The following is a 16,916-nucleotide window of genomic DNA, read 5'->3' as shown; positions in this document are numbered from 1 at the left end:
TGATATGCACATCTATAGCATTACAAGGATAAATGGTTTTAACAAGATGTCTCCCCTCCCTCAAGGTGTGGGCAGTTTAAAATCATTGAAAATGCTGTAATTTTTTCAAAAGCAAACTAGCTTGATTTGTCCTTTCTATTACTTTAGTAGTTTGAGTTTACTTAAAACTAGTAGCATTCTCTCCCTCCCTACTCCTAGTGATGAGCAGTTTAACATAGTTGAAAATATTGAGTAATTTCTCCAAAGCAATCTACATTGATTTTTTCGCTTTCTACTAGATTAGTGATTTGAGTTTACTTTAAACTATCATTCCTATGTATATTTAAGATATGATACCAGTTCAATTTTTTTTATCATCCTAAGTTGTTATCATTTTCCCACTAGTGGTTAAAGTTTTTTGGCTATAATTGAAGGGATTTTGAGAATTCTGGTACACTTACTATTTTCCTGTCAAGATTTTAATTTAAACAAATATAAGGTTAAAGAGAGGGACAAGTTGGAATTCTGTTCAACAGCTCAAAGTGATTAAGAATTCTCAAAATGACAGCTCTTACCTTGGAAAAATAGATAGCTTTTTCAAAGTAGATAGTCGACGATACGATGGTCATTTCTTCTGTAGATTTTACTGAGATATCCCCCCCCCCCAAATTTTTAAATGGTTCTAATGATGTAAATAAAATCTTTCTTTGAGATTTTAACTGAAAAATTAATTGATAGACTTGCTCATACAGCTAGAGTATTTGTCACAATCAGCATTTGGTCCCAGATCTCTCTAATACCAAAGCCTAGTTTCTATTTAGAAGACTAGGCTGATGCTCAAAGAATCATGAATTCTGTTACTAAATTATTTGTCTTTGGTCCCACAGGTAGTGAATTACAGAATTGAGACTTAAACCCAACTTCCTGCTATGCAAATTAGCCTTGTACTGTACAATTTTCCTGCTAATTCTTGTTCTGGGGCCAATGGTGAGAACTCATTATAATTAACAAGTTCCCAGCCACCCCACCACATTATCTTTCTGACGTGTTCCAGTCTAGCACAAAGTAAACACTTATATTTGTTTTTATTCATTTTTAGTTTGCCTACAAAAATCACTGGAAACCAAGTTATAATTATTTGTTTTCAGTTTCAAAGTCTTGCCTAGTCACCTAAACCTTCTGGTAAATCAAAGTCTGCCTGGATCTGCTTGTAAAAAGAACCAAACTAAAGCTGTAGATCAAATTTTTACCCATCACATCCATGCAGTTTACATATGAATATTGCTTTAAAGGATAAAGTGTATTCATATCTAAGAATCATGAAACTTGGTGCTCGTTCTGATTCTAACTAGTAGTGGCTTGGAAACCTTTGTAGGAGGCTGACTATTAATGAGGATGAATGGAATGAAGACATTATTGATGTCGATTATTTCCAATGTATTTTTTTGAAACAAGTAAATTAAAGAGAAAGAGAGATGAGAGAAAAAGAAAGAAAGGGAGAAGGAGAGGGAGATGGGGAGAGGGGAGAGAGAAGAAGGAGAGGAGAAGGAGGGGAGAGGGAAAAAGAAAGGGAGAGAGAGGGAGAAAGAAGAAGAGAGGGAGAGAGAGAAGAGAGAGAGAGAGATACAAACAGCATCTAATGCTTCTGTGGGATCTTCCACAATAAGAAATTACCATAAATGAAGATTAGTTGTTAACTCTGAAACTTAGAAATGAGTGAATTGCACAGTCACACAGTGACTGTTCCAGAAGGGTAACTGGAAGTCAGAGACTATTGCTTCTGAATACAAGGGCAGCTGCCCCTCAACCATTCAACACTGACTATAATAAATACATGCATACACACATATATGAATACATATAGCAGAAATGCCTGTGTGCATACATGTGCATATTACAAAGTTATTTCTAAGGACAGGGTTATTTTGGGGATTATTTCAAGTTATCCCTGGCACTTGAAAGAATCAGAAAAGGCCTTCTATAGAAGGTAGCACTTGTGCTAGACTTGAATAAACCAGGAGATTTTAAGAAGTGTGTTACAAATATGAATGGGAACCTATGCAAAGGAAGCAATATGGGACATAGAATAATATTGTTTATGAGCAACAGTAGTGTATGAAGTCAGTAGGTCTACATGGTAGAGTGTATAAACGGACTTAAAATGCTAGTCTGGAAAGGAAAGTTCAAATGAACTTGTGAAGATAATTACATTTTAAATGGAAAAGTGTATATTTTCTTAAAAGCAATGAGGAACTTCTGGAGGCTTTAAAGCTGAGCACATGATCCAAAATGGGTTTTAGGAAGAGAAGAACAGTAAGCATACAGCAAAGAGCAAATGAAAACTTGGTTCTAGAGTGAATCAGGTCCTGGTGAAATGTCCACTAATTTCATATGAGCAAATGAATAAAGGGATGACTGAATAATAATGAAAAAAATAAGTTCTTGCTATTTGGTATGGGCTCTGCTAAGAATTAGGGATACTTATAAAAAAGCAGAGGTATTCTTTGCCAGTAAGGAATCTACATTTCTGTTAATCTTCCTATTAAAGAACTGCCAAATTTCCAAATCCTTCATTTTAAAACACTGACTGTAATATTCAGAGAATCATTCTAACTATAGTGATTGCATGGTTGAGTGACTGGGTCTTCATCTTAAAGAGCTGAACTTAGTCTGGGCTTTAAATAATTCCAGTTGTGTGACTCTGGGCAAGTCACTTAACAGATCACAGTCTCAGGTACCTCAAGGGCAAAATACATTAGCACTCACCTCATAGAGTTGCAAGGATCAAGTAAGATAACAAATGTAAATTGCATTGCAAATCATTTTTATGGTACTGTATAAATGTGAATTATTATTTTTCTGCTACGAAGAGAGAAGAATGGTGTGGTATGTTTTAATTAGGGGAAAGAAAAAAAAACATACACAAACTATAGATCAAGGATCAGGAGAACTGAGTCCTAGTTTAGACTGAACCACTAAATTAGGAACAAGTCTCTGAACCGCAGTTTTCTGCTCTGGCAGATTTCGAAAATAATCTAAATAGATTCAACAAAACTTTGTCAAATGCCTTCTGGGTACAAAGAATAAAATAGTACATACATGTCAGGGATTGGTATAATATATTTATATTATAAAGCACATTAAAAGTTGTTATTGTGATCTCACAGAAAGAGAAAGACAGAAATGGAACTTCAAATACATTCCTTTTTGCCTTCTTCCTTTCCTTTTTTCTCAGTCACTTTAGAGGACTAAATGTTCTGTTGACAATCAATCTATTGGCAGTCATTTAAAACCATTATTAGGTGATTAGAAGGAAAACATTGGATTCTCAAGGGTGTCACAAAGAATGATGATTTAGAAACAAAATTAAGCCCCAGGCAGTTCATTTGATTTCTACCAGGTTAAAATAAAAAATAAAGGTTGGAGAAAGAATAAAAGAAAGCAATTTGTGTGCCAGAAATTCATTTGCAAATAAGCTGTTTGTTTTCCATTGGAAATTTGATCCAATTTCTAGTGGTTTCCATGGATTAAATTTCTCAGATGAGGCTAATCAAGTCCTTCACAGCCCTTCCTAGAGAGTACTAGGTCCCAGAGAATAGCATGGACAAGAATACTCTCTGTTTACACTTCATAATATTTCTCATTTCTACAAAGGTCTCTTCGCTTTTTTGCTTTGATGGCTGAATTAGACACTACTCTCTCTGCCCCTCTTTCTTTCTTCATGAAATATCCCCCAACTCTTCACTTCTGTTCCAATTTGTCTTCTCTGATGATCATGGACCTGTGCCTTTTCAACTTCTGTCCACTTGGCCACTTATATCAATGCATTCTCACTGCCAATATATCCTAAGAATCCACTGGAACTTAACAGCCATCTTGTTGTGTGCAAAAGATCCCTTTCCATTTTCCCTTCAACTGCAGTTTAAGAACCACTAGGTCTTTCCATCCTCCCAGAAACTCAATCCTATAAATGCCATCTGAGGCAGCTAGATGACCAGTGGGTAGAGTAATGATCCTGACATCAGGAATACTCATTTTTCAAATTTCAGGTCTGGCCTCATACACTTGGTAGCTATGTGACCCCAGCCAAGTCATTTAACCCTTTTTGCCTTATGTTCCTCATGTGTAAAATGAGCTGAAGTAGGACATGGTAAACCATTCATCTGTTTGTAATAACCTCATATGACTTCACAAAGTGTCAAATAGGACTAAAACAACTGAACAACAACATAAAGTATTATCTACTTAAAAAACAGAATGTATGGTCCCTGAAGGGAGGTGTTGTCTCACTTTTGTATTTGTTTTTCCAGTGCTTAGCACAAAGTAAGTGCCTTATAAATGCTTTTTTAGAAAATCCATTGATTAATTATTTAATTCATTTACATGTGGTTGAAACAGAATACTAAACTTAGTTCTTGTGGGGTAAGATGTGGATATACAATAAAGGAGAAAAGAGCAGGAAAAATTTTTATTCCTTTAGCTAAGTTTATAGCTGATTCTAATCAGGATTAGAAGAGAGATAAGGTTACATTTGTTATACTCTTTCTTTAATTTTTGAATCCTTTCCAAGTCTTATTGCATTTTTTTCCGGGATTTTGTACCTTCATGTTACCTTAGCTCTTTACCTGATTTTATAAATACACAAACACATATACATATTTGTATATGTATATGTACATATTTAGAGGTTTAGGTATACACATATGTATATACATGCATATATATATGTATGTGTGTATATGCATGTATGCACCTGTATGTGTGTGTGTGTGTATATATAGTGTGTGTATGTATGCATATATATGACATAAGATATGGTACCTTTCTGTAACTTATGTTGCTGTATTTCTTAGCCTTTAATCTTTATGTCTATATTTATGTATACCTAAAATATATCAAACTTACCAATCTCTGTCTTTCCAAATCAAGACTCCTATTTCCTTAACAAAGATAATCAAATGTTCCTGTTAAGTGGAAAACTATGTGACTAAATGGATTTTTACTACCAAATGACTTCTTTGTTGTCACCCTCGTCTCTTAAAAAAAGTATTTACATCTTTGAAAGTACTTTCTAAATAAAACAAAGGAATTAAATGGTAGAAGTTTGTATAATATAACAAAAATAAAGGTAAATAAGAAAATCAATTAGTATGCTGGAAGATATTTTTGGGATAAGGAAGCTACTCTTTAGACAAGTCGATCCTGTGGGTGTGTCTTCTCTTACACTCATGACATAAAATATACCAACTTTTTATAACTTCTGTTACTCAATTTTTAAACCCTTTAAACTTCTAAAATATTGGACTCTATATATTTTTTGATTTGCTTTTTCTAAAACATTTCTGATACTATCACAGAAAATGGATTGGCCTTGATAATGATAGTAGAATAGGGAAAAGATACATTGATTTTTATTTTTTTAATGTATAGGTTTTATAAAAGTTGCTTGTTTGTAAGTCAATAACTATCTTCACTATAAAACCTTGATTCATCAGAAACCAATTGACTATATTCCTTAATCAAATTTCTTTTTCTTTTTCCTCTCTCCCACTTCAGAGGAAAACAAAAGAGACAACTATGGATTTTTGACATGTTGTTTATATTATTGTTGATGTGTTGGTTTTGCAACATTGCTTTTTTATTCTTTTTAAATCATTCTTATATTAATCAAGCTTACTGCAGGAGGAAGAGGATAGGAGTATATTCAGAAATGAAAGTTAAAAAACAAAGAATAACACAAATGAAATCAAATGAAGTAAATTATAAGAAAATATAATGATATCTAAAATGTATTAAAAGCATTTTCTAGATGAAAGCCTATGCTTGTTGTGCCTAATGTATAATCTCCTTCTGCTGGACTCATTACCTTCTTCATGTAAAATCCTACACAGTGCCTAGGAATGCTCAGAATATTAATACTAAAGTTTTAAAAGATCCTTATCCATTAAGGAAAATTCAATTGTGTTTTAAATTGCCTTTATAAGACAAGAAAATGTATTCACATAATTTTGAAAAAAATATTAAAACAATTTAGAAAAAGCAAAAGAGTTAAGGCCAAATTGTTTTCAGACTAATATTTGCTTATCTTAAAATGCAAATTATATACTCCCAAATCCAAATTTGAAATTTTAGAATTAGTATACTCATCTATGCTAACTCCTCTAGGAAATGAGATTGCTCATTTCAGTTTTTTGTGTCAATCCTTGACAATGCACTCTCTGATATATATGATCTTTTTTGTTTTCAGATGGTATACCTTTTACATGGTGGATTGGAAGAGGCAATGAAAGACATCCCTACTGGGGAGGCTCCCTTCCTGGAGTTCAGCAATGTGCATGTGGACTGGAGGAGAGTTGTGTAGACATGAGGCACTTCTGCAATTGTGATGCAGACAAAGAAGAATGGTAAGAGAGTTATATGTTTTTACTTCTTATTTTGAAAGGAGCCATGGCTGGGAAACTTAATATGATTTACTACTAGAGTTTAGATTATACTTCATATTTCCTTTGTTTGAAAACTTAAGGAATTGCCAACTCCTGTAATTGTTCACAATTATTTATGAAGTTTACAACAAAAAGAAAATATATTTTAAGAATTAAATATATTTTGTTGATATTCTGAAGCTTCACTGTTATGCAGTATAATATTTGGCTGCAATTGTGTAATAAGTATTTGGGAATTTTTACCTTTTTGTGCAATAGATTAGCCTTCTATAGTATGTGGAGCATAGATATCAAATTTTTGTTTGTTTTTAATTTTTAAAGTAATTGGTATATTTTTCTCTCTATTCTTCCTTGACCAATGACATAATCATCAATCAATCCTCCTAAAGTTAACTATTGATGCTAATGAAAAGAGATTTTAGCCGGTTTTGTATAATGGTAAGAATATTTTAATTCAGGAGATCTGGTTTTGAATTTGAGCTCTCATACGAATTATAAACTTGTAAGTCAGTTTCTTCACTGCTTCAAATCACAGTGTCCTCTTTTATAAAATGAACATAGCAGATATAATACTTATCTCTAAGATTTATTATGGGAAAAGGACTTTGTAAATCTTAATGCATTATAAAATTATAGATGGTTAATATTAGATATACAATAGAAATAACTCTTCAAAGTTCAAAAGCAAACTAATCAATATGGATGTGTTCATAAATACATGCTCAAAACTATGAAAATTTTATAGCTCATATTTCAGGCATAGTATTTTAATATTAATAATGAATAGCCATTCATAATGGAAAATGTTAGAAGTTGTATCTATATAAAAGGTGACAGCATAGTAGAAATAGAGTTGTTCTTCATATTAGAGGGAAATTAAAGCATGTATTCAAATTCTGACTCTCTACAATAATAGTAGGGTGGCCTTTGGCAAACTAATTAAAGTCAGTGTCCTAAGAAACCTTCTATGAAAATTAATTACAGAGAATATTGAATTTTGATTAGCATAAGGACTTTAATAACTTTGAATAGTGAACACCCTTCACTGATGCATGATCATGTCCCTCAAAAAAGAAGTATCTAGATAGAGAAGGGTACATTAGTGAAATTGTCTACTTTCTATATCAATAAACCTTGTTGTAAAATAACAGTCGTGCTTCAGATTATTTTTTCCCATAAAAAATCTTTTGAAGACCCATTACTTCCTTGTAGGTGCTGATTTTATGATAATGGAACATTATTTAAATATTCCTTTTAAATTTTATCCATTTTTCCTAATTCCATTCTTTGGGCTCAAACAGAATAGTTCTAAAACCCTCCAGGGATTTTAAAACACTTTCTCTCCTGTTTTTTCTTCCACAGGTTAAATGAATACCATTTCTTTAACCAATACTCATAAAATGGTTTCAGGCCTTTTCACCATTGTGGTTACTCTCCAATATTGTTTAGAACTCAATATGGTATTTCAGATATGCTCTAATGAGGATGACTTACATCATTCATCACATCATTGATTTAGTACTGGAAAAGGTCTTAGAGGCCATTAGTGCTCTCTGTCTCATTTTGGAGATAAGAAAGTTGAGTCCTGTAGGAGTTCATTGACTCTCAAGATCCCATACGTCCTATGATTCCAGATAAAGTGCACATTCAAAATGCTATGTTTCCTATAATTCTGTTTTAAATCATATCCTTCCCTTAATAAGCCAAATATCAAATTAAGGTTTGTTTGGGTTTTTTGGCTGCCATGATATGATAGTATTGGCTCATATTAAGATTTTAATTTTTTGGCTACTTGTTTTCAGTGATGGTCTGAACCAATAAATTCACTGATATGAAGATATGAAAAAAGGGGGCACTCTATACACTAATGCATATTGATACCTACTCTGTAATTTATAGTCTTTTTTTAAATTCAGAATTTGAATGGTTTGCCTAAAGTCACATAACTTATATGTATTAGTTCATATTCAAACTTAGGTCTTTTTATCTCTATGGACAGTTCTCTATCCATGACACTACTCTGTCTCTTATATCAAGTGTCAATTTAAATAGAAACCTTTGTGAAGTGAACAGTTGTCTAGCCATTTCAAACAGCCTGTATTTGTGTAATTGACTTTTTGAGAGAACTTAAGTGCAGAACTTTATATTTAGTCCCATTAAATTTACAATTATCCCCATTAAATGTCATAGCATTAGGTTCAGCTCATAGTTCTGGCCTATCAAAATCTATTTGGATCTTAATTCGATCATTCAAAGGCTTAGATGTTTAGCCCAGCATTGTGTTAATTGTAAAGTTGCTGAGCATGCCATCTTAGCCTTCATTCAAGTCAATGACAAAAAATCTCAAATTGAACAGTGCTAGGAGAACAGTTCCTTCTTTATGGCTTGCAGACATTGTCCCCTCCTGAAATTTTAATTCCCTTTTCTAACTACCTGAGTAGTCAGTGTCATGGTTTTCAAAAGTAGTATAAGATACTGATCTGGTATTCTGGAAAGTTGCTTTATTTATATATGCTAGAAAAATCCCTTCTTGGAATCCTTGATGAGCTATAGAAAACAGGTCACTGAGTGATTATATTAACGATGTTCCCTGGAAACATGTTCTTTTAACATTTTCCTTCAAATTCCAATGAGATCGCTCTCTTTTTCTGTCTCCTTCTTTCTCTCTCTCACTCTTTGTCTCTCCCTCTCTCATTTCTCTCTTTTTTATTTCTATAGTATATCTATGTATCTACCTCTGAGGAGTTAGAAGGAAAGTGATATGCAAATATTATTTTTCCTTAAAGGAGGTGTTGTAATTCTGATATAGTAACACAATTACCAGAAAGATTTCTCTGATATTTACTTGTACAATAAATCTGAAAACAGGAAATGTTGTGCTGCCTCTTGATCTGAAAAAGATGTGTGTGTGTGTGTGTGTGTGTACATGCTTGGGAGAGAGAGAGAGAGTCAGAGAGAAAGCAGATGGGTATTCCTTGATAGCAGCTCTTCTCATGGGAGAGAAATCAAAGTTATGAGGCCCTGGATTGGCAGGTTATTAGCTAATTAAGATGCACTTTAATAAAATACAATGGCAATTATTGTTATAGCTATTAATAACCAGCATGATAATATAACTGAGGCAGACAGAGATTGGCTTCCAAAGGTCCATAACCTATTAAATTAAATTTTGAACCCAAGTCTGAGTTCAGTTCAGCTTTTTATACAATACGTATATATACTACAGAGAATCATAGTATATGATTGATCTTGTACAGAAGATAACTGGGCAATTTTATTTCACATTCTATGTGGGAGTCAAGATGACTTAATTGACTTAGGAAGGTCAGTTCTTTCACTGTTAAAGATCTAATTCTTTAGTACTGCTATTATTTAGTAGAGCCATAGATACGTATACATGTGTATGTATATATATATACACACACATGTATATGTATATATGGTACATATATGTATGCATATATAAGGGATATATATGGTGTATATGTATACACACACACACACACACACACACACACATATATATATATATACCATTTGTAAGAAAGTTTGTTCCAGTAGGTTTTTTGTTTGTGTGTTTGTTTTTTGGCAAGGCAATTGCCCATCTAGTAAGTATACATCTTTGGTTACATTTGAACTCAGATTCTCCTGATTCCAGGGCCAGTGCTCTATCTACCTCACCATCTAGCTTCCCCTTTAATAGTTTTCCAAATAGTGGAAAAGGCAAGAAGAATAGTTGTCAGGTATTTGAAATATTCCAGGAATGTTGTAATGAATCCTAAGAGAAGATGATTGGTTTAAAAAAGTATAAACATTTATCTGAGATTACATTAGCCATTGATAGAGATAGGACTAGAGCCAGGTGATCTGATTTGGTGATCTTCCATCATTTTTTATCCTTTCTGTACTTGTAACTCTTCTGGGTATTAGCCAAATCCCCATGAAACTCAATATCAGTAGTATAAGTGGTTTAAATCCCACACTATATAATTCCCTGCCTTCATTAACCCCCATCTAATTATCTTTCAAGGAATACTTATGTGCTGTCAATAACTCACTACATTGTCTCTTAGATCTGTGGAATTGTGGAGAGGATGCAGTTTTATTTTGAGGTTTTCCTTTACCAGGTTATTAATCAATCACCCAAATAGATAAAGAAGAATGAACTTTTCTTTGTTCTTTTATTACATTCTACATGACTTCTCAACTCACACATATGTCTTCTGAAATAGGGTTAAATCTAGCAGAATAACTTGTTCTAGGTGTGAAAGGAGGCCAGGATGTTCTGTTTGTCATTCTCATTAGGAAATTGAGGTTAAGCTACTGCTTTTGCTGTTCTGTGTTTACTTTTCTAAGAGCAAGAAATCATCTTCTGATCTTTGATTTCAGGGGGGTGGGGTGGGGGATTTCTGACATAGGCAGCTTAAACTACATAGACTGATATGGACCAAGATGGTTTTGTCCATTCTATGATTTAAATCCCTGATAGCAAGGAAGTTGTCAGACTAGGAACCTGTGGGAAATGAATTTGTTGTTTGAGTTTGAAATGTTTCTTAGTGTTTGAGGCAGTTGCTTGAATAAAATAAGACTTCATTACAACTGTAATAATTAGATATTTTAAAGAATTCTTAGATGTAGGCAAAATTTAAAAATAATCAGTTTCTCCACCCTTTAGTTCCTGTTACAACCTCTATCTTCTAAAAGCCATACCCTTAATCTATGTGCACAATGCCTTCATGTTGACCTTTGACAACTGCAGTCAAAATCAGTCCCATCTTAGACTATGGGAGATGTCACAGATGCCTCTTTTTCCTGAAGATCTCCACCCCTCATAGAAGCTGTCTCTACTCCCTGACAGTAAGGATCATTTTAAAAGGTAGTTCCCTGCTGTTTTTAAGTCATATATATCTGTTCACTCTGTATTAGAATGAAATGGACCACAATACAAGCCTTTAAATTTTTTTAATAATAACTTTAACATAGAAAAGATATTAAATAAGGAACCACAACTCTTAGGTTGGGTGTACCTGACTGTCTAAATGTCCATGGAAAATTGTATTTGGTTTACAGGGCAAGGTATGGTAAATTGTGAAGGCTTGATATCCAGCTTGAGACTTACCCCCCTCTCCCCCCGCTCTTGTTCCAAATCAAATAGATAGTAAATATCAGTGCAGGATTGGAAAATAGGCTTTCTTAACTCCAAATCTAACACTATCTACTATACCATAAATCCTTTTGACATTTAAAGCTTTTTACAATCTGACTTCAGCCTGCCTTTTCAGATTTATCATACAATAATTCCTTTTATATACTCTTTATAACAGCCAACTGCCCTTACTCTTCCTCACACACACTATATGGCCCATCTCAATGACTTTATGTGGCCTGTTTCTATATCTGGAAGGCACTTTGGAATCATCAATGTCTTTCATAGTTCAGCATAAAAGCCAGCACCCACACAAAACCTCATCTGATCTCTCCATCTGCAGTATGATCCCTTCTCCATGGAAATTGTTGTATGTCTTTGGTATGTTATATTTGTGGTGCGTTTGTATGTGTGTGTATTTAAATGTGTATACATTTCTTCTTTGATAGAATACAAATCCTCAATAAATCCTCAGGGCTTGTTCCATTTGTTTCTTTGTAACCTCAGGTTGGTGCTTCATAAATACCTATTGGTCGAATAATTTATTTATTGATGAGGAAACTGGAGTTTGGAGAGTTTAAATGATTTTTCCAGGGTCACTACATGGTGAGTGACAATGTTCTGACTAGAATTCAGATATTTTTTACTGGAGTGATGTTCCAGACAAGTGAGCTTGAGGAAACTGAGGAGGAGGGGAATTGGAGGGAAGGAAGAAATAAAAGCCCCAATCACATCAGAAACCAATTCACTTCTTGAGCTCAAATGATTATAAGCAATGCCTATCTCAGCACCTGAGCCAGCTGCTAACACTGATCTCCTGTTTAGCAGTCTTCTGAGTGGCTGCCATTCCAGAAGAGAGGAAAGGCAAATAGCAACTCAGTAAAGGCTGTGTTGAGAACTTTTCCTTTTCCTTTTAATGACTCAGACTGTCAGCAGCATTGGAATTGGGTATTTTCTGACACTACTCTTAGCTGGATAGGCAGTTGAGCATGAAAAAAGAAAGCAAACGTGGTGACAATTCTGTTCCATATTCACTGAAAAGAGCAAATAAATGAATTGTTTGTGTGGAGATAGGCTAAACTGCCATCTCGCAGGAGGTGGGGTAGGAGAGTAAAGGAAGAAAAGGAAATTCAGTGTTAATAGACAAAGTATGCATCTTTTTAATGTTCCACAGCTTAAATAAGATATTCCTAGTGTAATCAAATTAGAAGCTCTTTACCCCAGATAAAGAACATTACAAAGATTTTTGTGGGGTGGAAGTGATATTAGAGATCAATGATAATTCATCCTCTTTTTACAGATGAAGAAACTGAAATTCAGAAAGGAGAATTGTCTTGTTCAAGGTCATAATAGCTAAATTTGAAATAGGAGTTCTCTTGAATCCCTGTCTAGTGTTCCTTCCCTCAAAACCCTGTTTCCTCAGTACTATTTTTTTTTTTTTTTTGGCTACAGAAATACATATTTTTTTTTTCCCTTCAACAATGATATCATCTTACATTTCCCATCTGTGCATATGCTGTTTTCTTATATGGTGTGAATATGTGTTTGTATATTTATTTCCCTATCTTTTTAGCTATTTAGATACACACATGCACTTATGTACTGTGTATGTTCATATATGTATATATATATACATTTACATATACACACATTTTATCTTATATACTTATATGCTGTATATGAAGACATCTTAAACTTTTTCTATTTATTATTCCTTTTCACCTAAGAAATTTTTATGTGACCATGGTAAATAAATATTCAAAATAAAAAATTAATGAGCATAAATCATAATTTTATATATAATTTTATGACTCCCACCCATATTCATTTATGATACCCCCTTTGGGGCTGTGAACAACAATTAGGAAACTGGACTGAACATACCATCTATGTAGACATACAAACTGTAGTATGCATATATGTACATAAATGCATATATATATAATTCCATACATATGACACATCAATAATAGACATTATCTCTATGCTAGATATAAGGAACTTGTATACACATCTGTGTTTGTGTATTATATATGGTATATGACATATGTGTATATATACAAGTGAGTTCTTTTATATGTACATACACATGTGTATATGACATGTATATGTACATACACATGTGTATATGACATGTATATACATGGGGCATATGCATACACACACACATATATACCAAATAACCCATGCATCATACAATTTGTACCACAGATACACATGCTCACACTTATACATACTATATATATATATATATATATATATATATATATATATATATATATATATATACTTATATGTATATATATATATATACACATACACACACATGCATACATGCATACACACACACATATCCCTATATGCACACACAATTTGGAGGCTTTCTTGATAAAAAAATAATTGAAAATCATAATCATTTCTTAGAACTTAGAATCTATACATTTAAAGAAAGTCATTAGTCTTCATGTATGACCCTCTAACTTTGAGAAGGACTATATAGTTTTTATTGTCTGCTGCCATTGACTATTAGCATAGGGAAAATCTCAAGAGAATATTCTCTCTAACAAACCAGTGACCAGTAATTTGTTTGAATGGCATTAGGTACTGGATAGAAGCTTTCTGATTAATTGAATTGAGATCTATATCATTTCTACAATGTATAGTCTAAACTAAGCACATTGGACTCTAAAAGTTTAAGTGATTTACCTAGGGATTTATACAAATATTTTGTGTCAGAAATGGAATTTTAACACAGGTCTTCCTGAATCCCAGGCAAACTCTTTCTCCATTATCCCACAGGACCTTTCATAGCAATATAAGTGATAAATAGGGTTTTATCCTTTACCCTAAATTCCCTTTTTAACATAGCTATAGAGATGAACTGTTAGGAAAAAAAATTATTTCTTCTTCTTAGCAGCTTAGCTTAGTGTGCTAGATATGGAATTTGGAAGACTGAAATTCAAATCCCATTTCTTAAACTTACTAACAGGAGTAACTAGATGGCACAGTGGATAGAGTACCAGCCCTGAATTCAGGAGGAACTGAGTTCAAAGCCAACCTCAATAACTTAACACTTTCTAGATATGCAATACTGCATAAGTAATAACTCCAATTGCCTCAAAAAAAATTTTAGCAATGGGGCCAACAGTGAGTAATATAATCTCTCAAAGCTTCAGTTTTACTCATATAAAACTTACAGTACTTATCTCAAAGAATTTTTAGGATACTTAAATTAGATCATGTTTATAAAACTGGAAAGACTTAAAAATATCCCGTTACTGGTTGTGAGAATTTAGCAACATTTTGCCCCTCATTTAGTATTCACAAGAATACTGTATTTGAAACAATAGGTAGAAACACTTTAAGTCCTTGGCAGGAAAGTTCTATATAAATCCTGAGTGGTTTGGGTTTTAGTGTTTCCTCACAAATGCCATTTTTAGGCCTGTTAGCCATCTGGTGTTGCTCTTTCTCCAAACACTTTCCCAAGTTCCCTGTATTTTGCTTAAGCTCTGAATTCCCAATTTGTACATATTTCTATGAAAAGAGCCTGATGCAGAATCTTCACATTTTGTTTGGTGATGCAACCCTCCTTTCTTATCCTTTCTATAGATCACAAACTTTTCTTATTAATTACCATTTCATGATCACAATATAACCTTGATATCTTACATTAACTCTTCTGGAAAGAAGAGCACAGAGAAACTATTCTTAACCAGATTTATTGTCTATTCTACTGCTACATAAGTACTAAAAATTTATTGTGGCTTCTTGTCCATCTTCCTTCAAGTGATAATAGCTCTAGCAGTTACAAAACTAAGAATGGAATCTTTAGCAAATATTTCTAAAGAAAAAGACTGAAAGCATAAACATAAGAAAAATGCATATAGAATAAAAGAAACTCTAAAAATACAAATCAACTGCCTAATAAGTAAAAGTAGAAAACCTCAGCCTCCCCCCCCAAAAAAAAAAACAGTTGGAAGAAATAAAGAAACTGAAAAACAAAAGTATAATAGCACTTAGAAGGAAAATAAATAGCTTAGAAAAGAAGTAGAATGCTTTCCTAAATAGTGAACATATTTTTTTAAAAATGTAAAATAACAAAAACTACATAAAATTTAAAAGTAAAACAAGAACTACTAAAATAAAGTGGAAAGTCTGAAAAATTAGCACAGAGCAATTTATCTAATATTGAAAATATATTACCCGGAAAATTGGATGAAGAGAGATATTTTAAATTGATTCTGAAAATCAAGACAAAACAAGAAAACAAGAACATAATTTAATAAATAAAATTTCCCCAAAGAACTGCTTTGGCTGCATTTCATAAGTTTTGTTATGTTGTCTCATTATTGTTATACTCTTGGATAAAATTATCAATTGTTTCTTTGGTTAATTGTTTCACCCATTCATTCTTTGGGAATAGATTATTTAATTTCCAATTGGTTTTTAGCCTATTTTTCCCTGGGCCTTTATAGAATATAATTTTTAGTGCATTATGATCTGAAAGAACCCATTTCCTATTTTTATATTTTTGCATTTGATCATGAGGTTTTATGCCCAAATCATGGTTATTTTTTATGTAGATATTGTATACCAATGAGAAAAGGATATATTCTTTTCTATCCCCATTCAATTTTCTCCAAGGTCTATTGTACCTAATGTTTTCTAAAATTGTATTCATCTCCTTAACTTCTTTCTTATTTTATACTTAGCTTTATGTAATTCTAATAGAGGAAAGCTGAGATCCCCCACTAATATAGTTTTGCTATCTATTTTTTCCTCTAACTGGATTAACTTCTCCTGTATGAAGTTGGATGCGTCACCATGTGGTGCATCTATGTTTAATATTGATATTCCTTCTTGATCCTGTTCCCCTTAATTTAGGCATTTTATCCCATTCCTATTAATCTACAATGCCTTCTATGTTTCACTTTATCCTACTCCCTCTTCTTATTATTTCTTAATAAATTTAGAAGACTTTTACATCCTTCTAGATATATGCATTATTACCTTTTTAACACATTCCTGTTTTTTTCTCTTTCCCTTTACAATTTTGTTTTTTTTTTAAGAATCACATCATATTCAACTTCACCAATCTTACTTTTGAACTACCTACTAATAATAATCTTAAACATATGATTAATATTTTCATGTATATGCCTAATAAAGTTTGTCATTATTGAGGCCCTTGAAGTTAATTTTTAAAGTTTCACTGATATTTCTCTTGCATCTTATATTTAAAATTTTTTCATTAAATTCAGGAATTTTTTAAACAAAATCCTGAACATCTGATAATTAGTTGAATGTCTATTATTTTCATCCAGAATTTTGTTAAATTTTTGTTGGAT

General features: G+C 32.7%; 1 protein-coding gene across 1 annotated transcript in view; it reads left to right on the top strand.

The window, feature by feature from the left end:
* CNTNAP5 (contactin associated protein family member 5) overlaps positions 1-16,916 on the top strand; it is a 913,682-nt gene that overhangs the window by 727,602 nt on the left and 169,164 nt on the right. The window contains exon 14 of the mRNA XM_051985717.1: positions 6,227-6,383. Coding sequence (XP_051841677.1) covers positions 6,227-6,383 — 157 coding nt within the window. The remainder of the gene's footprint in view (positions 1-6,226; positions 6,384-16,916) is intronic.

This window comes from Antechinus flavipes, chromosome 3 (assembly GCF_016432865.1).
Source record: "Antechinus flavipes isolate AdamAnt ecotype Samford, QLD, Australia chromosome 3, AdamAnt_v2, whole genome shotgun sequence".
Classification (NCBI taxonomy): Eukaryota; Metazoa; Chordata; class Mammalia; order Dasyuromorphia; family Dasyuridae; genus Antechinus; species Antechinus flavipes.
The sequence above is the reverse complement of the archived record's forward strand: the minus strand, read 5'-3'. Positions and strand labels throughout refer to the sequence as shown.